Here is a 25,526-nt window from a genome sequence, read left to right on the forward strand (position 1 = left end):
CTATTTCACTCAGTCAATCGTGCATGCTTAGTTTCACCGGAGTGCAGAGAAATAGAGAGACTGGCGTTTTCAATAAAAGTTATTTATTGAGCAGTCTTCTTTCTCATGCAAGAGAAGTGAATTGCCACAATTGCAATACTTGTCATAAAGTAAAGTGCATACAGTAAAAGGAGTATTATGAAATAATACTGTAAAAGCATTTATATGGTTTCTGAGCCATATGATACTTAAAACGGATAAAATATATACAATACATATAATGATAAAAGTTGACTAAACGTTCTCAACTGGTGCTTCTAAAATACGCCTACCCTGGTGTACCTAACCTAAGCCTAGTACGTGGGATGGAGTAAGTGAGCTGCAGTTTAAGTTAAGTTATTTTTGCCAAGAATCTGAATCAAGAATTCTCTATGGATCTAATCAGCTCCGTACCTTGGTTTTAGAATGAAGGAGGTTTTGTAGCTTTCTCAGGACTCGATCTCCCAGCAACCTGCAAGGGTTACTGGAAACAGTGGGGCTGGATTTCTCGGCAGGAGAAAAGACAGCGTATCTCTCAGTGCGTCAAATGGGAGGGTCGGCTTCCTTCGGCACTCGCATCAGCTAGGCTTTGGGTAAGTAGATAGCCGCTCTGCTCCAAACCACCATGTGTTTGCTTAAGGCAAATGCTGGTATATTTATACCTAGAAGGTGCCGAGTTTGACTTAAGGTTGGACATAAGACGTCACTAAGAACTGGCAGTTCTTTCAGGACTCTCAGGAGTTCTAGGACAAATCAAAACAGAAGCAGGGGGAATTCCCGGGCTGCTGGAGGCTTGGTTTGTTTAAAGAACGCGTTGTACTTTCTAAGAGTCTAGGGAAGTAGCCTTGCCGTATTTGGACTGCATTGACTATGACTAAATATGGATATGATTCGTATGCCTTTATAAGGATATGATTTGTCATAACCACATAAGGGCATGAATCAGGAATATTTAATTAGGGTCCTAGATACGTTCACAACAGAACGACTAAGTGCTAGGAGACATCTTCGACAGGCAGGGCACTCCAGACGTAGATCTGTTACCCACCGCCGAAAACAGAAAATGCAGAGACTTCGCCTCCAGGTATTACCAACCGGGGACTCTGGGGAATGCGCTATGGATCAGCTGGTCGAACAGCTTTCTGTACGCTTTTCCACCCATTCCCCTGATTCCGGCGGGGCTCATCAACCTGTCCCGGTCCAGAGCACGGATGATCCTCATTGCTCCGGAGTGGCCCTGACAGTGGTGGCTCACAGACCTGCTCCACCCGGTCTCTCCAACCTCACCTGCGGCTGCCGTGTCGGCCGGACCTTCTCCCGAAGTTCAAGGGGGCAGATGGTGCACCTCAACCTCTTTGGCGGCATGGCTCCTGAGAGTGCAATATGGACACCTGAATCTGCCTAAGGATTGCATGAATATTCTCAAGGAGGCTAAGCGCCTTCCACTAGGACGTCCCATGCCTACAAGTGGATGAGGTTCTGCATCTGGTGCATTTCCAAGAACTATGATCCGACGACCTGCAAGGAAGATGTTGTCCTTCCAGATCTCTTGCATTTGGCTCAGTCTGGCCTTAATTTTCAATCTATTAAGGTACACCTCGCAGCGTTAACTGCGTACAGGAAATGTCCTTCACAGACTTCCTTCTTCCAGATCCCTGTGATTAAGGATTTTTTGGAAGGACTGAAGAAAGTGTTCCCTCCTATTCGGAGTCCTTCGCCTTCCCGGGAGTTAGATGTGGTGCTGTCCAGATTGATGAAGGAACCTTTTGAACCCATTCATAAGGCTTCACTGCAGCACTTGTCGTTGAAGGCGGCTTTCCTCGTTGCCATTACATCGGCCCCCAGGGTGAGTGAGATTCAGATTGTCAAGAACCTTATACTGTATTTCATGCTGCTAAGGTTGTAATGCGTACTCCCCCTAAGTTCCTTCCTAAGGTGATTTCTGATTTCCATGTCAATCAGACTATAACTTTGCCTACGTTTTTCCAAAATCCTTCCACTCCAGCCGAAAGGTCTTTACATTCCCTGGATGTCAGAAGGGTGTTGAAGTTCTACTTGGATAAGACCAAGGACATTCGTAGGTCAGACCAATTTTTTGTCAATTATGGGTCGGTCAGGACTGGTCTTGCCACCTCTAAACAGTCCATCTCGAGGTGGATTGTGTTCAGTTGTATCCAGTTATGTTATCAGAAGGCTAACAAGACCTTAGGGAGTGAGCCTAAGGCTCATTCTACCAGAGGCAAAGCAGCTACAACAGCTTTGCTTCGTAATGTTCCCATTGCAGAAATCTGCAGGGCTGCCACTTGGAAGTCGGTCCACACCTTTTCTAAGCATTACTGTCTGGACTCTGACGCAATTGAAGATGCTCAGGTTCGGCAGGCTTAATTGAGAAATCTATTTGTACATTAGAGGTGTTGTCTGTTTTTTCTCCACTGCCGGGTTGGTTGTTTGGGATGGGAATGCCATTCTATTCACGAGATCCCCTACTACTGAAGGAGTAGTTTATTTTCTGTAACTCCAGTTCTGTAGTAGGGGTATCTCTGTTATAGTCATAAGCGCCCGCCCTCCTCCCCGGTGGAGAAAATGGTACTGTAATGTATGCTACAGGCCTTGCTTTATACACCACACCTTCAAAACGAACTGAAAGTAAAAGGACTTTGGCTGTGCATCCTGTGATACTGAGGGTCTCTGGAGAGTTCCTTAAAGGCACGGTATCCCTTTTCCAGACATATAATGGCAGCCTATGGGGGCTTGTCTGTCCAATTCTTCATCTCTATAATTTCAAGGATATTGGTGAAGGGGAGTTTTCTCTTTGAAGGAAACTTGATAACATGTGTAAAATCTGACATTGTTGGCTATCCTTTTTACTGTTTAGATGAAGTGGCGGCTTTTGTAGCCTTGGAAGTGTTAGACTGCATTATTTGTCTTAATTTTCTCTTAAGTGTCTATGCAGGACTGCAAGGAAGACATTTTAAGAGATTAATTTTGATTTCTCCGGGGTTCACGCACATGGGCGGGACTATTCACTAGATTATGATTATAACAGAGATACCCCTACTACAGAACTGGAGTTACAGAACAGAAACTACTCCTGCATTCTGTCCATCAACTGTTGTTTTTGTATTTATCATATTAGAGAGCCTAGATATGCGGGTACTGACAATATACACCTACTTTGGATTTCCTTTCTCGTGCACACGTTTGGTGATGGCAGTTTTACCATGCAGCATGGCCAACAGCAGTGTTTTAGAAGACGTCCTCGGGTAAATCCATTCACCATTAAGCATGTTGCAGATTTAAGTAAAACTAGATAGTCCCTTTTTAGGTATCGCCTAGCGATGCAGCGCATGCGCTGCACCCCTTGGCGAGATCTATAGTCGTCGGTTTGGGGGCCGATGGGGGACAGGGATGTGCAAGTTTACGGCGCCCGGACAGCCCATGTGCATGCTCATGGCATCTCTTTCAGACAGCCGATGTGCACGTTCATGTTAAGTGGCTGTCTGCTTCTGGTGAAAGACAGAAAGTTTGACAAAATCGGGCCCTGGTCTTCTAGGCACTGCTATAGCACAGTAGGTCTGCAACCTCACACAAATGGGATATGGCGTCTTTTCATGGGATTCAGGTGTGGACGGGCTACTTATGCTGATCTGCTGTCTAGCTCTCCGTGGAGAGCAGGGGTCGATCAGTGTCATCATCTGCTGGGGTGTTGCAGGGGAATGCATGTGGTGGGGAGTGTGTTCATTATAGCTAAGCCTTTACAAAGTTCTGTTTGCGTTCCTGCTCTCTCTTCCGTGCCAAGTTAGGAAGATCTCTAAACACGACAGACAGGCCGGCAGACCTTTCGCCATACTCTAAATAATGCTGCAAGCCTCTCATGCAGATGGGAGGCTACACATTCTAAAATGGCGGATGATCAGAGCAGGGCATCACTGATCATTATTTGTGTGAGATAAACTCTTCAACAGGTGCTCTTGTGAAACATGCCAATTTCTTGTGACATAGGGAGGCATCACGGCAAATTTGCATGTTTGTCGTTGTCATATCACTGCCAAGCAGGAGGCAGACGTGGCTCAAACAGGGATGCTTTTGGGCAGTCCAGTGTTACACGTGCATTACCTAAGGGAACCATTGTACACGTATAGTTTTATTACCACTGCCAACACTGTATGCAATAGCTGTGCTGATAACATATTTTTTATTAGTGTATCCTGCTCCACGGTGCTGCAAGCTGGATAAGTAGTTAATTTATCTGCGCTAACTCATTGTTCAGGGCGGTTAGAGGTACTTGAGCATTCATTTCTCTGTAGAATTGAGATGCGCTTGCATATGATCACATATTAATACATTCTCTATTCTGGATAATTCACATAAATGGAAAAGAGATGCTTCTAACTGGTGTCCATGTATTTTTAGTAGTTGTCAAGGGCATAACTTATTCTCTTCTACTTTTTCTCATGCGTGATCACCATTTAAAACAAGCATTAAAAATGCAATAGGTCTCACCTTTCATTAAGTTAAAGCCATTTGCTTTGCTTACAATACCATTAGCAAAGCAAATGGCTTTCACTTAATCAAAGGCGAGACCTATTGCATTTTCAATGCTTGTTATTGTTTACTTTTGGTAATCTTCATTGTGGTGGGATGTTTACTTTCTACCTTTATCGCGAGACTGACATGCTATAATCTTTGGTTTTTAAATGTTGTAATCATTTTTTCATGTAGTTGTTTAACCACTTCGACGCTCATGACGAGATCAGCTCGTCATGAGGTACACCTCTCGTACACTCATGACGAGCTGAGCTCGTCATGAACAATGGGAAATTCAATAAATCAGCACAGGGGGGGAAAAGCCTTAGCAGCCATGGAGTTAAATTAATTCTTAGCTCAATTAATTGCAAACAAACTCAAAATGACTTTTGATATCAGTAATTTCATATATTTGTTTGAGTTTCAAAGAATCAAAATGAATGAATTTTGGCAGTTGTCTTAATGTCTACTGAGATGGCAACGTGTTTGAAAACCCCATCTATCCTTAATAAGAGTTCTTGTTCAAGAGGTCTATGCATTCACTGCTCCTGAACGTGTGCATCTTTATTCTTTCAGGTGTCGGCGTGTACTAATAGCCCAACATTTTGATGAGGTGTGGGACTCTGCAAACTGCAACAAAATGTGTGATAACTGCTGCAGAGAGAAGCGTGAGTGTACTGAAAACTTTGGTCGTTGTATGCAAGCATGCCTGTCAAACTAAAGTACTTACAGTGATATTAAAATCATGCACAGTTTTTTTTTTTTTAAAAAGAAGGAAAAGAGCAGCCAAGTAAAGCTGTAATGTCCAACAAATTTAAAGTATAATTTGGCATTTCTAATTTTTCCGACAGCAGTAAAGTTAAACTTTACTTGACATCTTACCACAATGTGCATTTTCTGTTTTTAATGTAGCCTGATTGTCTTTTGACATTGTTTCACGTTTTTTGTACATTTATGGAGCAGGAAGAATATCATTTATAACTGTATGCATTTTGTAAGCAATATTTGGTTAAGATAGGCAAGTACTATCTTGGACATAAGACACGAAGCTTGTAGCATGCTATTAAGCTTAAAACAGTACTGTTGGTTCCTTGTTTCTACTTGTAATTGGATCACCTTCTGCACCAACTCCTTGCCCCCTCAAACACAGCAATGTAACAAGATCTAGCACCCTTTGCAGTCGGTAGGCAAGGAACTCAGACTGATAAAAACACCACTGCAAATAACTGGAGCACAAATGGAGAAAGAGCCAGGAAGTCAGATATCAAATCTGTCTTGAGATGCTACCACCCGATGATCCACAATCTTTGCTATTACGAAAGATTTCACTTCATCAGCGTCCGCCTCCAACTTGATCACCCCTTCGCTGGGTCTCTGCAACAGCCTCTCTCAATTCTTCACTTATAAAATCTCTGCCATTTACAGCATCTTTAAATCGCAACCAGACCGGACAGACCTTGCCAAAGTGTTCCAATTGTATTCAAAGAAACAGTGCTAAACACATGACCCATCAACACCCCGGAAGAAACCGCCATCACCATAACGCCCATCCACTCAAGGGCCTCATCAGACCCCTGCTCCCTCAACGCAAACTCCAAAGGACTGCAACCTATTAGGGCCATGCTCACATCCATTCTGAATGTCTCCCCATCTCTTCCAATATGTTTGTAAACATGCAACTGTCCTCCTATTGCAGAAGAAACCCTATGCGGACACTTCAATGCTTGAAAACTACAGACTGATCTCCCTACCCCCATTCCTGGCCTAGGTCTTAGAGAAAATCGTCAACCGACATCTCACTGAATACCTTAATGATCACCAACTCCCCGATAACACTCAGTCTGGTTTCAGACCCATACACACCACGGAAACTGCCCTGATCGCCACTAAGGATGACAACCACAAAACTCTGGACGGAGGATACCCCGTGGCCTCATCGTGTGGATCTCTCTGCATCATTTGACACAGTCTCCTTCCACATCCTCATCCAATTCCTACATGACATTGGAATCCAAGAACATGCACTCTGACCGATTTGCTGCTTCCTGACTGGAAGGACCCAGTCAGCTAGCCTGGCACCATACACCTCGGTCGCCCATGACCTGAGCTTGACCCTCTTTAACGCATACATGATCCCTCTAGCCAGCATTATCCGTTGCTACAACATCAACGTCCTCTCCTACGCCGACAACACACATATAATTCTCTCCCTCATGGACAACCAGCCCAGTACTCTGATCAAGTCCATGCCTGCATGACTGAAATCGCCCACTGGATGAAGACGAACTGTCAGAAGCTGAAAAAACAACAAGACCAAAATTGTGGTCTCTGGGAAGAGCACTTCACTGTGGGACTCCACCTGGTGGCCAACAGAGCTAGAACCAATACCCATACCCACAACCTACGCAAAGAACCTCAGCATGGGTGGGAAAGGAAACTCGACATGACCACCCAAGTGAGGGCATTCTCTGCCTCATGCTTCCAGACCCTGAAGATGCTGAAGATAATTTTTCAAATGGCTCCAAACCAGCACATGGAAAACCATCACACACACACCCTTGTTACAAGCAAACTGGACTACTGGAATGCCAGGATCAAGAAGAAACTCACCTTAAGGTCGCAGACTATTCAGAACTTGGCGACCAGAATCACTCTCAACCTCCCACACTACACACTAATCACACCACACATGACTGAGCTCCACTGGCTTCCCATACACACACAAGGACAATTCAAACTACTCACTATTAGAATTGGGGTTCTCGTTGAGAGGTATGCACCCTGTCCAAGCAGGGACCACAATCCTAGTCAGGGTTAGTCAGATACACGCCATAAATTTACCTGTGCTCACCCTCTGGTAGCCTGGCATAAAGCAGGCAGGTTTAACTTAAGAGACTATGTGTAAAGTAATTATTCAACACTTCAAACAGCAACACAATGAAAACACCACACAAATACTTAACATCAACAAAACTCACATAAGTAGAAGTCAAAATATGATTTTTTTTAAGATTAAAAGTGAAAAAAGCAATTTGAAGCAATAAGCACCTATCTAGTTACCTGATCACACAGGACTGGGGCAAAGTAAAGAGTTCAGGTCAACCACCGTGGAGTGTGAGCAGATACAGGAGCCATGCATGGTCCCCTGGAGAAAAGTACCTTGATCCTGGACGCAACAGTGCGATGCAGGATGCAGCCGAGCGATGCGTCGGTGTTGATCCCGCAGTCTGTGATGTGTCGATTATTCTCCATGCATCAATGTTAATCCATCTCCACGCAGTTGAGGGGATGCGTTGATTGCCTCTCACTGCAGTGGCAGCGATGCTTTAGTTCGGTTGCGGTAATTCGAATGACAATACACTGGTTCCAAGTGCGGTGTGCCGGATCTGTTCCCACAACTGCGGCGATGCATCAATTCTGCTTTACGCAGCAGAGGATGTCTCAGTTCCCCTAGAGCAAGCACCTGGATCTACTTCAAATGGACCTGGCAGTTGGGCAGGGTGTAAGTCTTTGATATCACTGAGTCTTAAAACAGCAGCCAAGCCACCATGCCCTTGGAGATCACTCTGGGTTTACGTCAAAGTCCCCAGTTCTTCCTCGGCAGGGCAGAGGGTTGCAGGCTGCACAGCAGAAAAGCAGTTCTTCCAGTGCAGCAGTCCAGCAGAGTGGCAGTCTTTGTAGCAGCACAGCAGTCTTTCCATCTAGCAGAGGTTTTTCACAGGTCCAGTACTGTCTGAAGTAGCGTCAGAGGTTCAGTACTTATACCCAGTTGTGACTTTGAAGTGGGGGTGACTTTAATGAGGGGCATTGAAGTGGACAGGCATCCTATCAACCAGCTCTGACTCAAGACTCACTCCAGGGGTGTATGCAGCCCTTTGTGTGGAGACTGGGCACACCTATTTAGGTGTGCCAGCTCCTCCCTCCCTTCCTGCTTAGGATGACCCATCAGCAGACTTTGAAAAACATAAAAATGTTACTAGACCTGCAGGTCGAGTAGCTTCAGTAATCTATGCAACCTAACTATAATGTATTTGACCTGTAAACTTGTCTCAAATTGTATGATCATTGGCAAGTATTTTATTTTACAGTTGCCTTTTTATTCACTCTCATATGAGTGTACCTTCAAATATGTGAGTTCAGCATTTATGCTGTACAAAACTAAACTCTTTTGTTTGATTAAATAGACTAATTGTTTGCTCCATGTGTTACAACAATCTATCCCACATATTGGGTACACATGCTTCCTGACTTGCCAATATGTTTACTAATAGTATTGCCATGACTGCAGGGGCAGGAGTCTTTATCAGTTCAAGTTTATACACTCACTTTTAATAAATATATTCCTAAAGCGTGATATGGTAGCACACTGTCATGTACAGACAGTACATTTCTAAGAAATGGGCAAAAATCTTCCCCCTACTTGCAGCTTTACTGATAAAACTATGTAGTGCACCCGCAGCTGATGACGGAGCGGTTCTGTCATCAGCGTCCAAGGGGTTAAAATATAATTTCATAACACATAAGTACAAAAATGGTCTTTCACAACTACTGAAATTTAAAATATTTGTACAGTTAGCTTATTAGCTCTTTACATGTGTATCAGGGAAAACGTGATAACCTACAGCCTTTCTTCTCACACTTTGTACAGCAGGTCAGACAGTTAACTTTACAAAATCCTAGAACTCTGCAGTCAGAGAAAGAAAAATAATTATAAACTGACTTCTGACCTCTGTCTTTGAACACTTGGCAAATATGATAAGATAAAATCAAGATTTAAAGGCATATTTATTGCTCATTAACTTTCTGACTGAACAGAACACCTGTTCTTTGTCAACTCACCAGAACAGGCAAGTAGGTCCTAAATACAACTCGACCTGATAAAATCGGACCCGCCATAACTAATGGGCAAGTAGATTTTTAGAGGCCGATCAGGATATGGGTGGTCACTCAGTCACATCGATGCTCCCTTAGTGTTTGTCTAGAGGAACGCACGAAGTCCAGCTGTTAGCCACCCCAGACGTGTGTTGGACACGTGCTATAGGCACACAGGGCTAAGAGCAGAAAAATGCCATCTCTCAAATTCCCTTTTTAGGTCTCGGCTAGGCAGCGCATGCACTGTCTGGTTGAGAGATGTTGTATACATTTTAGTGGGGGAAGCTCCACCCACTTTCCGCCCATCTTTGTGATTTGGCTTTATTCATAAAATCTGCACTCTGATTGGTGTTTGGCTTTTCTGTCCCGCATCCTGACGCCCATGTCGTAATTTTGCTCCTTCCGAGGCTATTGGCCCCTTTACTCAAACACTATTTTCTGTCCTTTGTCCTCACTGCCGCACAGTCGCGCAATTCGTCACTTTTTGCAATACCCTCACCCCCCACTCGCATTCGTGCCTTTTTAAACTACCGCACTCCTATTTGTAATACAATACGTCTCGTGTAAATGCGAAGGCATATTGCAATGCAAATGCTTGTTTGAAAGTAGTGCACAGTAATTTAGAGGCAGGCCCATGCACCGGAAAAGAACCCTCGATTGCTCCGGAATTCTTTTTTTGTATGGAGCCCGAGCCAGCAATCTAGCGCTGCTTTTAGTTTTTTGTTCTTTCTCCCTCTCTTGCCGTCCGTGCCTCCGCAGCAGGCCAGCAGTGGACGCCCCAAGACCCGCAGCATCAATGGAAGACCGGCGGCGCCAGCAGGGAACGCGATGGCAACATGAGGGCTTGTGTCGCGGCAACTGTTATGGAGTTAAACCATGAGTTATTCCTGGCTATTTCCACTCTGTATTGGTATGCAGGGCCAGGCACGTGGTCGCCGCTCGCGGCAGTCCCAGCTCTTCTGTTCTGTGTGATATGACCTGACACCTTTGACTTGGTCGCTCTCAGTCTTAAATGATGCTTCGCTAATTAGTGATGTATGTTGTGTACTTTTCAAGTTTTCAAGCCAGTCATTTTTAAATCAGACCGCTCCAGATACAAAAAATAAAACACCAGGGACTTCTCTAGGGGTGGTGCTTGGGGTGTGACAGCCCCTCTAATAAATAAAGCCTGATATAGGTAGTTGGTTCCAGAGGCCCCCAGTCAGGCTAACAGTGATTGTGGGAAGTTTCCACTGTGTTTAGGAGCCCCCGCAGCACAGACACACACCTCAACTATGCTTTACAGAGCGTGTGTACACCGCCTCTCATCTTTACTCCCACACGGAGCACGAGCAGGAATAAACAAAAGAATGGGTGGCTTTTGCGTAGCGTGGAGAAGGCTTTTATATTGAAGTCTATTTACATCTATCCTGTTCTAAAAAAAATTACAGTTTATTTTTCATGAGGTTCTTTGGGGCTCATACAAAATGACACACACATTTGATGTGATAGAAGTGTAGGGTAGTCACTGTGGTCAGCTGGCAGCGCTAAGATGTTCAGGAGTTGATGGGGTGTGGGACAGAAGTGTGCATCCCTCTTTCTATTTTTGTTTTGTGTGGGAGAACTAGGTAATGGAGTTACACTTTGAAAACAAATACACACACACACACATTCACTCACCCATTCACACACCCTAAACTCACACACACACACACACACACACACATAAATGCACACACACACATACTCACACACATTCACCCACACACACCTCACTCCACCACACAAACAGACCCTACACCCACACACACATACACTTGCATATACTTGCACCCAAATGTTAGCCTTTTCTTCAAAAAAGTACAGCCAAATGTTGGAAGTCGCTAATTTCTTTATTTTGGAAGAGCAAAGCGTTGGCCTTAGATACTTGATAAACTTGATAATTGCACACAGACTTGTGCATTCTACTTCCCAATGATATCTTTATATCATACACCCTCTCCTCATGTTCTGTGTTTGGTAAAGTGTAAAATACCTGAAAAACAACTTTTTGAGCTGCTTTGGAAGTGCGTTATTCATCAAGGTTATTCATCGCGTTGAACCGCTGCCGATCTTGTGCCTGCTGCTTGGTTTATAGTATATTACTGCTATTCTCCCAGCTCTGCAGTCACTGCTGTGATTACTATGTTGCTTCTCATCCTACTAACACCAGTGTTATGTTACTGCTCTTACTACTTTTTTACGAATTCTACTGTTACTACTAATGTACTAATGCTGCTGTCACAAAGCTACTCACGCCTCTATTACTGCTCTCCTGCTGCTATTCTGTTATTCTCCTTTACTACTGTTACTGCTATCCTGTTAACTGCTAATACTGCTGTGAGTGCCTACTGCTGTCTTTGCTATTCCTGGCACTTCTGGTACTGCTGTCCTACTCACACTTCTGTTACTGTTGTACTCCTCACACTACTATCACTGCTGTTTTACTAACACTACTATTAATGATCTTTTGCTAACTTTTATCACTGCTCTCCTGGTAACTTAACTGTTATCACTACTCTATTGCGCATGCTTACTGCTTTACTAGTAAAACTGCTGCATTACTATTCTGCTACTTCCGAAGTCCTTGCTAACCTGCTAACTTATACATCTGATATTAAACACAGTATATTAATATATTTATAATAGCAACTACACCACTAAGCTCATTAATATGCAGAGACCAATTGGCATTGCCATTGCTTGTTTTAAAGGATAATGATAAATTCGACTTTACCATTAAAGAAAATGTTTCATTACCATTCCAATGAAATGAAGCACAATAAATCTACTCCTTCTCAATCAGGAATTGCAATTTAAAAGTGTAATAAGGAATTCCTAATGTTAATTTATGAGAGATGTAGGCCTCGCAGTAGTGAAAAACGAATTTGGGAGATTTTCACTACCAGAATATGCAAAACTGAAACGTACCTGTCCTATCTTTAGATTATACCAAATTAGGAGGGGGGAGAAGGAAGGAGTTGTGATCCATTCGTCTTCCTTATTTGTATTATTAAAAAATCAATGGGGGAATGGATCACTTGTACTGTGTAACAAGGGTTTATTCATTTTCGTTTAATGTACCGATAAAAAACCCTAATTCACGTACTGAGGCTCGGGTGGCGGTATATCTTGATTCTCCGCCTCTCTCTTTGCAACGTGACAGCATCATCATAGGGTTAGCCCTCATGCTTCCTCCACCCGGAGGTAAACCACTGGTTGGTACAGTAGTGATCAGTGATGGTGGGTAACAGTGCAAATGGAAAAATGTTATGTTAAAAACCTCTTTTAAAAAATTATTTCATGCGTAGGAAAGAGAATTAGGAGTCTTCCGCCCTATTCAATGTCCATAAAAAAGGTCGACATTTTCAGCCTTGTTTAAAACCCAGGAGGGTCAAGCAGGCTTTCTTCAGGACCTAGAGAAGATGGTGATAGAGACCATGTGTTGTCAGGGTCTATTTGGGTCCAGGTCATTTTACCTGACTTTTATAAGGTCTAATAGAACCTGTAGATTGGGGAGGAAAACAAGACAAACAGACATATATAGAGAGCGTCAGTTGCGCATTCTCCAGGAATTGGATGCTGTCCACATTTATGAATACAGAAGTAATTAAAAAATGGCAATTCTTTTTACAAATGACAAAATATTCACTCAGTCCCGTTTGGCAAAGGATCTCTCTTTGTTCAATAAATGTTAAAACAGATCCCCTCAGTTGGTAAATTGTCTGGGTAATATGTGTTGACAGGCCACACTCATGGATGGATACCACTCTGTTTTATTCATAATAATTCTTGGAGTGCTGCTATGTAGTGGTGTGATTCTTAGCTCTGTTGCTTAATGATGACTAATTTTCTTAGTTAGTGTCTTTCTGGTGTCATGCTTCTCTAGACTTTGCGCTATGCATCTGCGTGTTTCTAATTCTTTAGTCATTAGCAAAATCTGAAATAAATCAAAATTAAAGAAGTGCTCGTACTTCCTCCATATCTATGACCTCATTATTTCATAGCTACGCCTCTTCACATACTTTAGAATCGAACATATTGTGTACCTTTTTGTAGCACGTGTCTAAATGACCTCTTGTTAACTTTATTGTTAAATTACTCGGCATGCTGTGTATTCCATACCTGTTGTGTCGCATTACAATATGCCAAGTTACTCTGGGAGGTTCATGGTTCGGGAGATACGTATTTTTACATGCATCACAAACATGGTCGTTTAAGTTTCAATGCGTGGTTCTTATGTGGAACATGTTATAGCCATTGTTTTGTGCAAAACGTGTTATCGCTCACATCACGTACAAGTCGTGCCCCTACCTGCAATGCCCCATTCTCGCATAGCTTTAACCGTTGGGATTTGTGCATCATTGGTCAGCCCGGGGGGTTGGTTCCTGCTAAATAAACAACATTTGTGCAAAACAGTTCAAATTAATTGCGAGTAATATGTTACGGTTTCGTTGAGTATTCATACGTTCATGCTGCCTCTACCTATTGCACGGATGTTGCACAACTTGTGCTGACTCTACCTCTCGGGGCTCGGTTCGAATTATTGTTTGCTTCCAGTTCTTTTGAAGTGTTGACAACTTCGATAGAAAAAAGACTGTGCATTGGAACACTGTTTAAAAATAAAAACTGATTCCAATTATTAAATCCTCATTTGTGTTCACTTTTAATAAGTGGGGAAATGTTTTAAAGGAGTAAAGAATGCCAGTTTTGTGCAGGTAGGGATATCGACTATGTTCCACAATTAATTTCATACATTGGATCACATTCCGACACCATCGATAGTCTTTATAATGAATTCAGGAGTTCTTGGTCGGCCAACATCATAATAGTTTTAGAAGAGGTTCAGTTTTATTAAGCTGGCTTCTGTTATTAAGGTGTTTGTGTTTATTCACTCAGAAAAAATATTTTCAACGATTAAGGCTCAACCACAAAATGTTGTCATTTTGCCCAAGGTCATTAGTTCTTAAGCGATGTACCCATCTCTGTTCTTTCTCAAATAGTACATTTTCTGCATTGTTATTTTTTTGTAGCCAGGGTTTCAAGAATGACCCATTTAAAGTAATTTACTGTGTGGTTGGCTTCTATGTAGTGATTACTCATTTTCATCGTGTTTCTTTGGCATTTGACATTGCTCCTATGTTCTACTAGTCTCTGTTTGACTTTGCGACAATACATTCCAATGTAGCGTAAGTTACACGGACAGGTAGTCATGTAGATTGCGTGAGTGGTGTTGCAATTTGTGTGGTACCTAATGGCCCATTTGAAATCTGGAAGATGTTGTAGGGTTTTCGTTACTGTGGTCAAATTGCATACAGAACAAGAGCTGCATGGGTAATGTCCCAACACTGGGGGATTGTTCCATAGTTGAGTTGTCAATTCTCCTCGTTTTGGTGGTGGTGGTCTTGTATGTACCAGGATGTCTTTAAGGTTCCTCGTTCTTTTGTTAGCGAACCTCGGTTTAGTCCATGTGAGTGATCCTGATGTGAGGATTCTCCAATTTTTGTTTATTATTTTCTTCACTTTGTTTGAGGCTGTGCTGTAGGTGGTTACACAAGTAATTAAATCCTTTTCTGGAACATTAGGGGTTGTGTCTAGAAGGCTTTCTCTGTGTTAGTTTATGGCCCTCTTTTTGCATTTATTGATGGTCCTTTCCTGGTATTCGCGGTGTCTCAGTTTGGTACAGAGGTCCTCCGCTTGTCTCTTGTAGTCATGCGTTTTGCTACAGTTACATCTGAGATGCAAAAATTGATTATAAGGGTGTGACTGGAGTGGCGAAGATTCATACACACCAAGTAGAAACCGAGGACAAAATTGACGCATGAATCGCCGGAGACCAAACATGTTGCATACCCTTTACCATGGGAACCAACACCAAGGGATACCTTTTCAACCGTTCAACCCCAGTTTCCGAGGTTGGGTGATCCCATATTTTCATGGCCCTCCACCAATGGGACCCCCAATGGTACCTCAGATGGGACAGAACTACACACAAAGGATCCCTTTTTTAGGAAGAGGCCAGGCAAACCAGAGGACCAGACGAAAGGAGTAACCTGGACAGACCAAGAACGACAGGTTCACACCAGGAGTATGACGAGAACCAAACCAGGGACCAGCATGACACCCTCATCGTCAACTTAACAGACAAAACTATAACCATAGAACAAGCAAACATCCTCAACAAAGGACTGGGCTATGTCCTCACACCCACTTTGGACACTTTTAAACCTCAATGTGAAATGGCCGAATTCTGCTGTAAACTTAAACTCAAGTCCTTCTTCCATAATCAAGAAGAATACGCCACAGATGGACATTACGCCGCAAATCGAAATTCTGCACTTTGACTCATCAGACTCCGATCGAAATATTAACTTTAGAACAGGCGGTAATGAAGGAAGTAGACGACCTGAAAAAGCAGACAATACAACCCTTCAGAAACATTTTGAATGCCGAACAAAGAGCACTGAATGAACTGTGAAAAAATGATGACATTGTAATCAAGCCTGCGGACAAATGCGGAGGCATCGTCCTACTCAGGAGGATTACAACCGATCCAACAAAACGGTTACAGAGAACAATTGAACTCCTGGTGGATGAAGCAGAAGTGAATGACTGGATTTCTAAAAATGAAGCCAAATTCCTTCAAACTACAACGCCCAGAATGCTATACTTTTATTCACTTCCAAAGACTCACAAAGCCCGGAGGCCACCACCAGGGAGACCTATCGTGCGAGGAATAGGCTTGGTCCTTGAACCGCTATCTCAATTTCCAGATCAATACCTCAAGCCAATGGCTCAAAGCACCCCGACATACCTTAAGGACACCAGAGATCTATTGAACCTTCTAACAGAAAAAACATAGTCCGAGGAGAATATGCTACTCTGTTAAAAAAAAAAAAAGGGGGGGGGGCAGTATGGGGTCGAAGGTGGCCCTGGTGGGAGGGCCACTCAGTCCCCTTCCCTTTAACTAAATGTATTATAAAAATAAAGAGACCGAGCTGTGGGGGATGGGGTCCCTGAGGCCGAAAATGGTCCAGAGAAGGGGGCCTCTTGGCGCCCTTCCCAATAAAAATGTATAATAATAAAATATAAGAAAGACAAGGCCCGGGGGATGGGGTCCCCTGGGCCGAAATCGGCCCGGGAGTGGGTCACGAGGCAACCCTTCCTAAAAAATAGAAAAAAAAGAGGCCCCATCCCCTTACTCCACCACTCTGCAAACACGCCTTTTAGTGCTCAGCTGGTTGGGGGGTGAAGCCCCCTCTGCTGCTGAGGGCCTTTAGTGGCCAACAAAGCCTCCTGATACCTCCAGTAAGCCCCACACAGTGGGATTGCTGAGAGATGGTCGGATACCACGGCCCCTTGCCCCCCATCACTTTGCAAACGCACCTCTTGGTGCACTACTGGTGGGGGGGATAAGGTCCCCTTGCCTCCTGATGGCCTCAGGCCTAAAGTGGACTTCTTCCCCCAACCAGGAGTGCCTCAGGAGGCGCATTTGTAGAGTGGTGGAGAAAGAGGGCGTGGCGTCTGACGACCTCTCAGCAATCGAGCTGGGTGGGTCTTACTGGAGGTAGCGGGAGGGCTAGTTGGCTCCAAGGACCCTTCTGAGTAAAAGTGGAGTTCATACTACAACCAGTAGTGTACCCCGAGCCGTGTTTGCAGAGTGGTGAAGAAAGGGGGTGTGGCCCGCAATCAGATCTCTTAGCAATCCTGCTGTGTGGGACTTACTGGATGTAACAAGAGGGGTAGTTGGAGGCCAACTACCCCTCCTGTTATCTCCAATAAGTCCTACAAAGCAGGATTGCTAAGAGATCTACGGAAGCCATGTACCCTTTCTCCACCACTCTGCAAGCATGGCTCGTGGTGCTCTACTGGTTGGTGCACGTAATCAATTTTACTCCTGAGGGACCTTTGGTACCTCTTGTAAGTCTTACACAGCGGAATTCGTGAAAACTGGTCGGAGACCCAGCCCCCGTTCTCCACCATTTTGCAAGCGTGACTACTAGTTAAAAAGCCATCGAAATTCACTGAAAAAACCAAAGGTTTCAGGGATGTTCTAGTTGGGCATTAGCATTTAAAAAGCTAGGAAATTCACAGAAAAAACATAGGTTACTGGTACATTATAGATAGGCTAACATTTCACTCGTGCAAAACCAGAGAAATTCAGCCGTTTTAGTTAGTGAGCTAATTATAGCTCGCGCACCTGCATTATACTGCTTATGACCTCACATATTACATTTCTTATTACTGTCAATCACAGGCTGCTGATAGGATTGGGGTGAGCGGAACAGCTTGGGAGTTGCTTAATTCCTTTGCTTGCAATCTGTTCAACTGGGTGAATTTATCTCTCCCTCATACTCTCTTCCTTGTGGGGTCCCCCCAGGGGTCCTCTCTTAGCCTGACACTTTTCAATGTATATGTCACTCCATTGGCTGAACTTATTAGATTCTTTGACTTCTCCTTGACGTCCTATGCAGATGGCAACTTTGAAGCTGGGGAACCAGGTTAGAGTCTTGGCAACGACGCTCGACATCCTATGATTCTGGCCAAATCCCGTAATCTCCCTGTGCCTAAAAAACGAAACCTAAAAAGGAATATGTCCATCTGTAACGAATCTGGTGCTCATGTAAATCGCTCTAATACCGGATTTCTCGGTTGTATGACATTCCCCCGCACGTTTTTACAACGCAGATTTTCAAACACATACCACTACCACACATTTAAATTCACTCACATCTGACAAACCTTCACCACGCAATCCACTACCAAGCACACTTTTACCACGCTTACAGTTACATAAAAATCCAGTCATAGTGTAACACTGCCACCTACTGTTCAAATATTACACAATAATCTTGAAACGATATCGTAAACTAAATTATATATTTAAAAAATTTAATTTATGTCGATTAGAGGTTTACTTTTTGGTGGGAGACCCACCCAATACCCCCTTTTTTATTTACCTTTAAAATATATATAAACGAAATACCGCATAGTCACTAACTCAAACATATATGCGGTGTAAAGTCTTGCTTTTAAAGATTAGCATTGTAAAAGTAATTCTGATGTAAAAAAAATGTGTTGTACTTGCATTTCGTGGTAAAAACTTTGTGATAAATGCTGTTCCTCAAAGGACACAGGGGTCGGTGTGAGAATCCGCGACTGCATGGATGAGGATGTCCATGACTTGACTAAAAGTCATTTCAGGAAAGACTGAGGTCTTGCTTTTGGGGGGCCTAGTCTTCCTCTGGTTTCCTGTATAGTGTATCAGGGCAACCAAAAATCTGGGAGTCCTTATTAATGACAAACTGCATTACTCTGATATGGTTAACACATTTACCTCTGCCGCCTTCTATACTCTCAAGGTGATCAAAAAGATTCTACCCTTTATCTCAGCTCACTTGCAGAAAATGGTAGTCATTTCTCTGGAATTGTCTAAAACCGACTATTGCAATTGGCTGTAGCTCAACGTCCACCAGCATGTACTTAAAAAGCTTCAAATTCTGCAAAATGCGACAACCCACATGCTTTATAAAATTCCTAAAAATCTGTCACCCAAGTTTGTTAAGAAACTTAATTGGCTCCCTGTTAGACAATGGGTCGCTTTTAAAGTACATTGTTTTGTATACAAAGCACCGCATGACCAAGGTCCCAATTTTCTGAGGAAGAGCTTCACTTTATGTAATCCAGGTTGGTCGCTGTTTCTAGCCTCTGCCGAATTAGTGGCAGTTCCCCGTTTCAATCGTATGACCTGGGCAGTGCTAAGGAAAACTTAGGCAAAGACTTAGAAGTTTTGAAAATGCAGCTTCTGCTTGAAGTGATGGTGCTCCAGATAAACCTTGTGATTATATGATTTATCTGGTTTTCTCAATCTTCATGCTTATAGTTGCATTTTATAAACTTAAAACCTAATATGGATGCGCAATTATACCATGCTTGGTTTAATACAAAACACACGAGTGCTTTCAGGCTAAACTTTTCTAGTATTGTGCAATGTTAATTATACTACAATTTGGAAAGGCTTTGTAAATGATTCTTTAATTCAAAGAGAACAGAGGCTCATTTAAGACTTTAAGTGCTGATGTCGTCTAAGTAATTCCAGATCTTGTATGTTTTTTTGTGTAGTTTCAAAAAAACAAAATAATAAAAGGTTACTAATTTTGAATATGATTCAGTGTCCATCCGGGAACTGGACTTCTCTGAAGTACCTACGAGCCATCACTATAATTGTCGAAATATACATGAGTTTTTGTATTTTTTCTTTTTAATCTAGAAACCCCAAACTTCCTTTATATAATACTTTTAAGTATATTTCAAAAAAGGCTTTTTTCTTTCCAACGGAAGGTCTATGAGAATTTAATAAATTGAACAAAATTCTTTCTGAAATAGGTTGTGTGGAATACAACTAATAAGGTATAATACCCTGGGCAATGCATTCGTTTTAATAGTTACTCTTCTCACAAATGTTAACTTTTTTGAGTATACCACCTCTCATAATCCTCCTCCTTTGAAGTCAGATATTTTCATAATTATGGAACACAGCCATAATGGGATCAGACAATATTGTAATATCCAAATACTTAATACCACTGGAAGAAGTTTAGTCTCTAAAATTCAAGGTGTTCAATCCGACTTGATTGAGAAATACATGACCAATTTGACGTATTTTGAAGATGAATATTGGTTTCTAAGCACCAGAGGCTATAGAGCCTTTATTTGGTTTCCGGACTACCCATAATGGTCTAATATGTGATTAAGGGAGTGATGGTTTCCAGTTCTATGTTGATTAACCAAAGTGTGCATATCTAAACTGGGGAACATTTTTGTAAAAGCCAAGTGGACTAGGTGTCTTTTTTTGTTACTGATTTTATTAAGGTTTGAATCTGGAGTGAAAAGGCATTAAATGGGCAACAAATCAAAACTGTTAATAAATAAAGACTAACCGACCACGCCTCATTCCCTGTCCCATATAAAAATGTTGTTGCAGTGTTATGTTTTTGCATAACCTGTGCTGCAATGGAGACCTACATTTAAAAAAAATTATGCACGTAAAATATTCTATGTTTTGGCTCAGAAGTGTTAAGTTTTATTTATACATTCTTTTCTTTGTTCCAGTGTTTGAGAAAGTTGATATAACCAGCTACTGCAAAGATCTCGTTAAAATTCTTGACCAAGCAGAGAAGATGGAGGAAAAACTCACCCCTTTGAAATTAATTGATGCCTGGCTGGGAAAAGGACCTTCAAAGCTGCGTGTAGCTAGTGTTGCTCCCCCAAAATTGAAAAGACAGGAAATGGAAAGAGTTATTGTTCACCTTTTGCTCGAATCTTATCTCAGGTAAATTCGCATATTTTGTAAATATACAAGCAGAATTTGAAATGGTTTGTGCAACTATGAATTTAATATCAAATAAGTATTTTATAGCTAATTTTCAGATATTTCTGTGCAGCGTATGGGCGGGAATTACTTCATTATACATAATCCACGTGTAAATAAAAGACAAGGTTTTGTGTCTGGTTCTGACTTTCAAATTAAATGACATCTGTTTAAGGGGTTCACAATCAACATGACCCACAGCGACTGACAAGTAAAAAGTCTGAAGAATGATCTGCAGATGCTTTAAATTCAGATTGCTAGGGTCTAAATTTCCTCAAGTCTGGTGGCCCCCGGTTGAGCTCAAACTGGAACCTCCTATGTAAAGGAGAATGCAGCGTATCCCTTTGCAGCTTATTGCTTCACTCACCTCTGCTTGCTATAGCTACTTTTTATAACTTTGCTGACTCACAAGGAAAGTGCGGGGCAGGGAGGGAATGCCTGCCTGCCTTTTCATTGCATGCACAAAGGTGGACGCACAGAAAAACGCACAAGATTGGAAGCACCCATTAGAAACCGCACTTATGCATGGGGTACCAAGGAATGAGACAGCTCAAATAATTTGAAAGTTGACAAGTGAAAGGTACTCGAATGACAAAGTTGTTGACATTATTAAATTGTTTGGGTGCAGAAGTTTTGAGAGTTTTTAGGGTGTTCCCAGATTAACCATAGCCAGAAGGGAAGTATGGTTGTTTATACACTATTATGGAAGAAAAGTAAATAAAAAAAGAGATTTTTTCCAAGAGGACAGAAAGTGTCTACGACTGTGGATGAATAGGCTGCAATTATTTGGGAATTCCATATTGACTAGGATAATGTGTCGGAAACCTAGTGATAAGGAAGACATGTCACACCAACATGCAGGAAAGTTTACAGTTCGAGAAAAAGTAGATTATTGGTTGGGGTAGATAGTAGTCCACCACACAGAATACTAGCACAATTCTTGTTTGGGCCAGTAAAGCTTTCACTAATTTAAACCTGAGCTCAACCCCTGGTAGCTATAGCACAGAACAGACCGACCTAACTTAAGAAAATGTATAAAGCATTTGGAAGTGCCAGAACCGTTGAAAGTGCAACAATCGTCAAATCCCAATTAATAAAATTAGAGAATAAAGTAAAGAACAAAATGACACCTAAACAACAAAAATACAATAAGGAGAACCATAAATATGAATTTTTAAAGCGTTAAGCGCCAGCAGCGGACATCTGGTTGTGCTTGACAGCTACCTAGGCACGATTTTACAGTCCAACAGGATAGAGTATGGGTCAGATACAGAACCCAACCAGCTTCACCCTGGTCGGACGATTTTGCTTCTCACTTAGTCTTTAAAATGGAAGTCACAAATTCTCAACTGGACAAGACAGCAGGCTGTGGCCGAGAATGGCTCCACAAGACCAGATAGTCGTTGGGCAAGTTTCCGGTGAAGCCATTGACTTTTGGCAGAAAAGATCTGAGCGTTTGAAATTCAAAATTTGCACCCCGACATGTCCGTTACTGTTTAGATACTTTTGGCACCTTTGCCCAGTGAAGATTTCTACCTCCGGAGTCTGTCACTTTTTTGGAGCTCTGATTCCTCCAAGGGGCATGGCTGAAAGCTGTTGCTAAACGGAGCTTGTTGGAACCGGAGGTCTCTGGTTGGCACTGGTATGCACTTGTGACAAACAAGGACCCTCAGCTCTACGTCAGGGCAAGGGAACTACTCCTTTGAATAACCCCTGCTCACCCTCTAGGTAGTGTGGCGCGAGCAGACAAGGCTAATCCTCAGGGCGATAGTAAGTTAAGCATTCGTGATCACACACAGTAAACCCACTGACCCACCACAAATGGACACCAGTCGTATGGTTGTATCAAAAATACGTATACTTTATATAAAAGATAGATTCAAGCAGGATTATCACAAGACCAGAATAACGTTTAGTAAATTGAGGTCACCAGATTACAATAGGCAAACTTAGTCTTTCAGCGTTCGTTGTTTGGCAAGGTACGATGACAGGGAAATAAGAACGTTGCGGACCCTGGATCCGATATGAACTCAAGACGGAGTTCAAGTGTACCTCGCTGGTGGAAGCTCGAGGCATTTCAGGTGCGGCTACTTGTGAGGGCGGATCCCGAACGAGGCCGACGGTTCTCCAGAGGATCTCTCCGGCTCAATCCCCCTCGAGGAGCGAGGTGAAGGAGCTAGACTGTGGAGGGTTGCGGCATTCCGGAATAGGTACAGCTCACGGGGCGAGGCGCCGTTCAGGCCTGCGGATGATTCAGAAAAGGGGGTGGTGATGAACAGAGTGTCTGAATTAAGCAGACCACTCTTACCCAGTCCAAAGATCAGGGCTTGATCCATCACCGTTTTTTAGCTCACTGCACCATCCCAGCTCAGAACCTGGCTACATGCAAATTAGTCTGTTCCTGTCCCAGTGCATGATGGGAACAGGGCAAACCAAACTACCAAGCCAATTCTTATACTGGGAAGGAAACAAGCTACCGGGGACCGGTTTCTGGCATTTCAGCCGTCGTCGGCCCGGCTTGCTTGAATCCTGATGGTGCAATGAGCAAGGGACTCACATCTGAGTATACCCTTCCACGCTTATGGTGGACAAAATGATTCAGAAAAGGGGGCGGTGATGAACAGAGTGTCTGAATTAAGCAGACCACTCTTACCCAGTCCAAAGATCAGGGCTTGATCCATCACCGTTTTTTAGCTCACTGCACCATCCCAGCTCAGAACCTGGCTACATGCAAATTAGTCTGTTCCTGTCCCAGTGCATTATGGGAACAGGGCAAACCAAACTACCAAGCCAATTCTTATACTGGGAAGGAAACAAGCTACCGGGGACCGGTTTCTGGCATTTCAGCCGTCGTCGGCCCGGCTTGCTTGAATCCTGATGGTGCAATGAGCAAGGGACTCACATCTGAGTATAGTTCAGGCCTGCGGGGCGTACTACTTCTTAGCACGCTGGGTCTGACTCGTGGATCTGTGAGGGGCGTTGAGTTCTCGGGCAGACGGGTGCAGCACCAGGCTTCCAGTACCACGGTACGAGGAGGCCTTTCTTGAGGTGCGGCACGAGCCTTGGTATGCAGGAGCGCAAAGCGAGACAGTCGGGTACGTTACGACGTACGGACCGTCCGAGGCTATGAGATGCTCTCCTTGCAGATTCCGGCTGGAGAAGATGAGAGGTGCGAAGCTCGCTCCGTAAGCGGCGAGGTGACAGGAGAGCAGGCGGCCTGGCACTGAAGCGGAGAGCGGCTCAGGGATGAGCGGGACTCTCTACGGCGGGGCGACCAGGCTCCGAGCTGTCACGACCTGGGAGAGGGCGAAGGCACCCGAGTCACAACTCTGGCAAGGGAATAAGAACTGAGGCCCAACTACAAACGGGCACAAGCAGATAGAACCCAATGGTCCTGGGGTTCCACTCGGGGGCAAGCTCTCGATCAAGCCCTTGGAGATCGTTTCGGGCACAAGTCTACAAAGTCCTATCTGGTCCTTTCCTCTCCGTTCTTAGCAAAGCACCACTGCAGGCCAGTCTTACAGGATACAGACTGGTTTCCGTCCTTCAGCTTCTCTTGGTCCTTCTAGTCAGGCAGAGGTTCGTCGTGGTCAAAACTGGATCTGATATGTAAGGAGCGGAGCTCCTATATTTATACTGCATTTCTTTTGTCTTTGCAGGCCAGGGGGCCTGAGCCTGGTTCAACCCGGTTCTGAAGTACTTTGTTGACAGGACGCTGCCGTCTTCTTTCAGGGTGCAGGGCAGAGACATCAGACTCTCCGCAGGAGGTGGAGCCAGCATTGTGGTGGTGGAGCACAACCCTATTCAGAGTCAAGGACTACTCCGCCCACCCATCCTGGTGTAAGCATCTCATTCACCCTCATGAGCACCCGACTATTCCCCGGGAATCTCCCAGCCCTGTCACTCATACAAACCCAGACAGCAGATACACATCCTGGCAGAGGTGGGCTGAACAGTTAGGCGAGCAAAGGCTAACTTTCTAAAAGTAGCATTTGCAAACACAGGATATTGAAATAAACCTTTCTAAAGGAAGTATTTTATTATTCTGAGTTCAGGCATACTAAACTCGACTTGCTACCGTGTTCCCTGAGCCTGCCGGGACTATAGCGTGTGATAGCTCCGACAGCTCATCTGGCCTAAGAGAACCGGTAGCCCTTCAATAGTGAAGAACGAGAGAGGCGGTAATTCACTACTAGGACATGCCACACTCTAGGCTTGTCCTACCTTACGCTTACAATGCACCCTGCCCGTAGGCCTACCATAGGGGTGACTGATATGAAGGTGAGGGAAGGTTTTGGGACTGGCAAGTGTGGGCACTTGCTCAGTCAGAATGACAGTGCGGGACTGTACGCGGGGTCTGCCATGGCGGACCCGAGACGTATCTTACGAGGCCGCTTCTGTGGGTGGCGCAACCAGCGCTGCAGGCCCACTAGCGGCATTTGTATCTACAAGCCCCGGCACGCCTCGTGCACTTTACTGGGGACTGACAGTAAACCAAATAATCCAATCGTGGAAATCAATTACACATACACTTTACATTGGGAGCACTTGCACTGTGGCAGGGATCGGCGTGGCGCAGTGCCCTGAGCATCGAACACCAGCAAAAACATCTAAGGCACATCAGCAAAAAGTGGAAGGGAGACTCACGCCAAGGTGCCAGGTCTAACAGAGCTCCACAAGCCTCTTGACAACATCCAACTGATATGAATTTGTTGCTGCA

The 25,526-nt window shown here is 43.7% G+C and overlaps 1 protein-coding gene across 4 annotated transcripts in view; it reads left to right on the forward strand.

Annotated features, from left to right (window-relative positions):
• RECQL (RecQ like helicase) overlaps positions 1-25,526 on the forward strand; it is a 257,768-nt gene that overhangs the window by 211,796 nt on the left and 20,446 nt on the right. For all 4 annotated transcript variants that reach the window (XM_086920504.1, XM_086920518.1, XM_086920513.1 and 1 more), the window contains exons 12-13: positions 5,122-5,213; positions 20,548-20,767. In XM_086920504.1, coding sequence (XP_086776630.1) covers positions 5,122-5,213; positions 20,548-20,767 — 312 coding nt within the window. The remainder of the gene's footprint in view (positions 1-5,121; positions 5,214-20,547; positions 20,768-25,526) is intronic.

Source organism: Lissotriton vulgaris, chromosome 1_1 (assembly GCF_964263255.1).
Source record: "Lissotriton vulgaris chromosome 1_1, aLisVul1.2, whole genome shotgun sequence".
NCBI classification, from domain to species: domain Eukaryota; kingdom Metazoa; phylum Chordata; class Amphibia; order Caudata; family Salamandridae; genus Lissotriton; species Lissotriton vulgaris.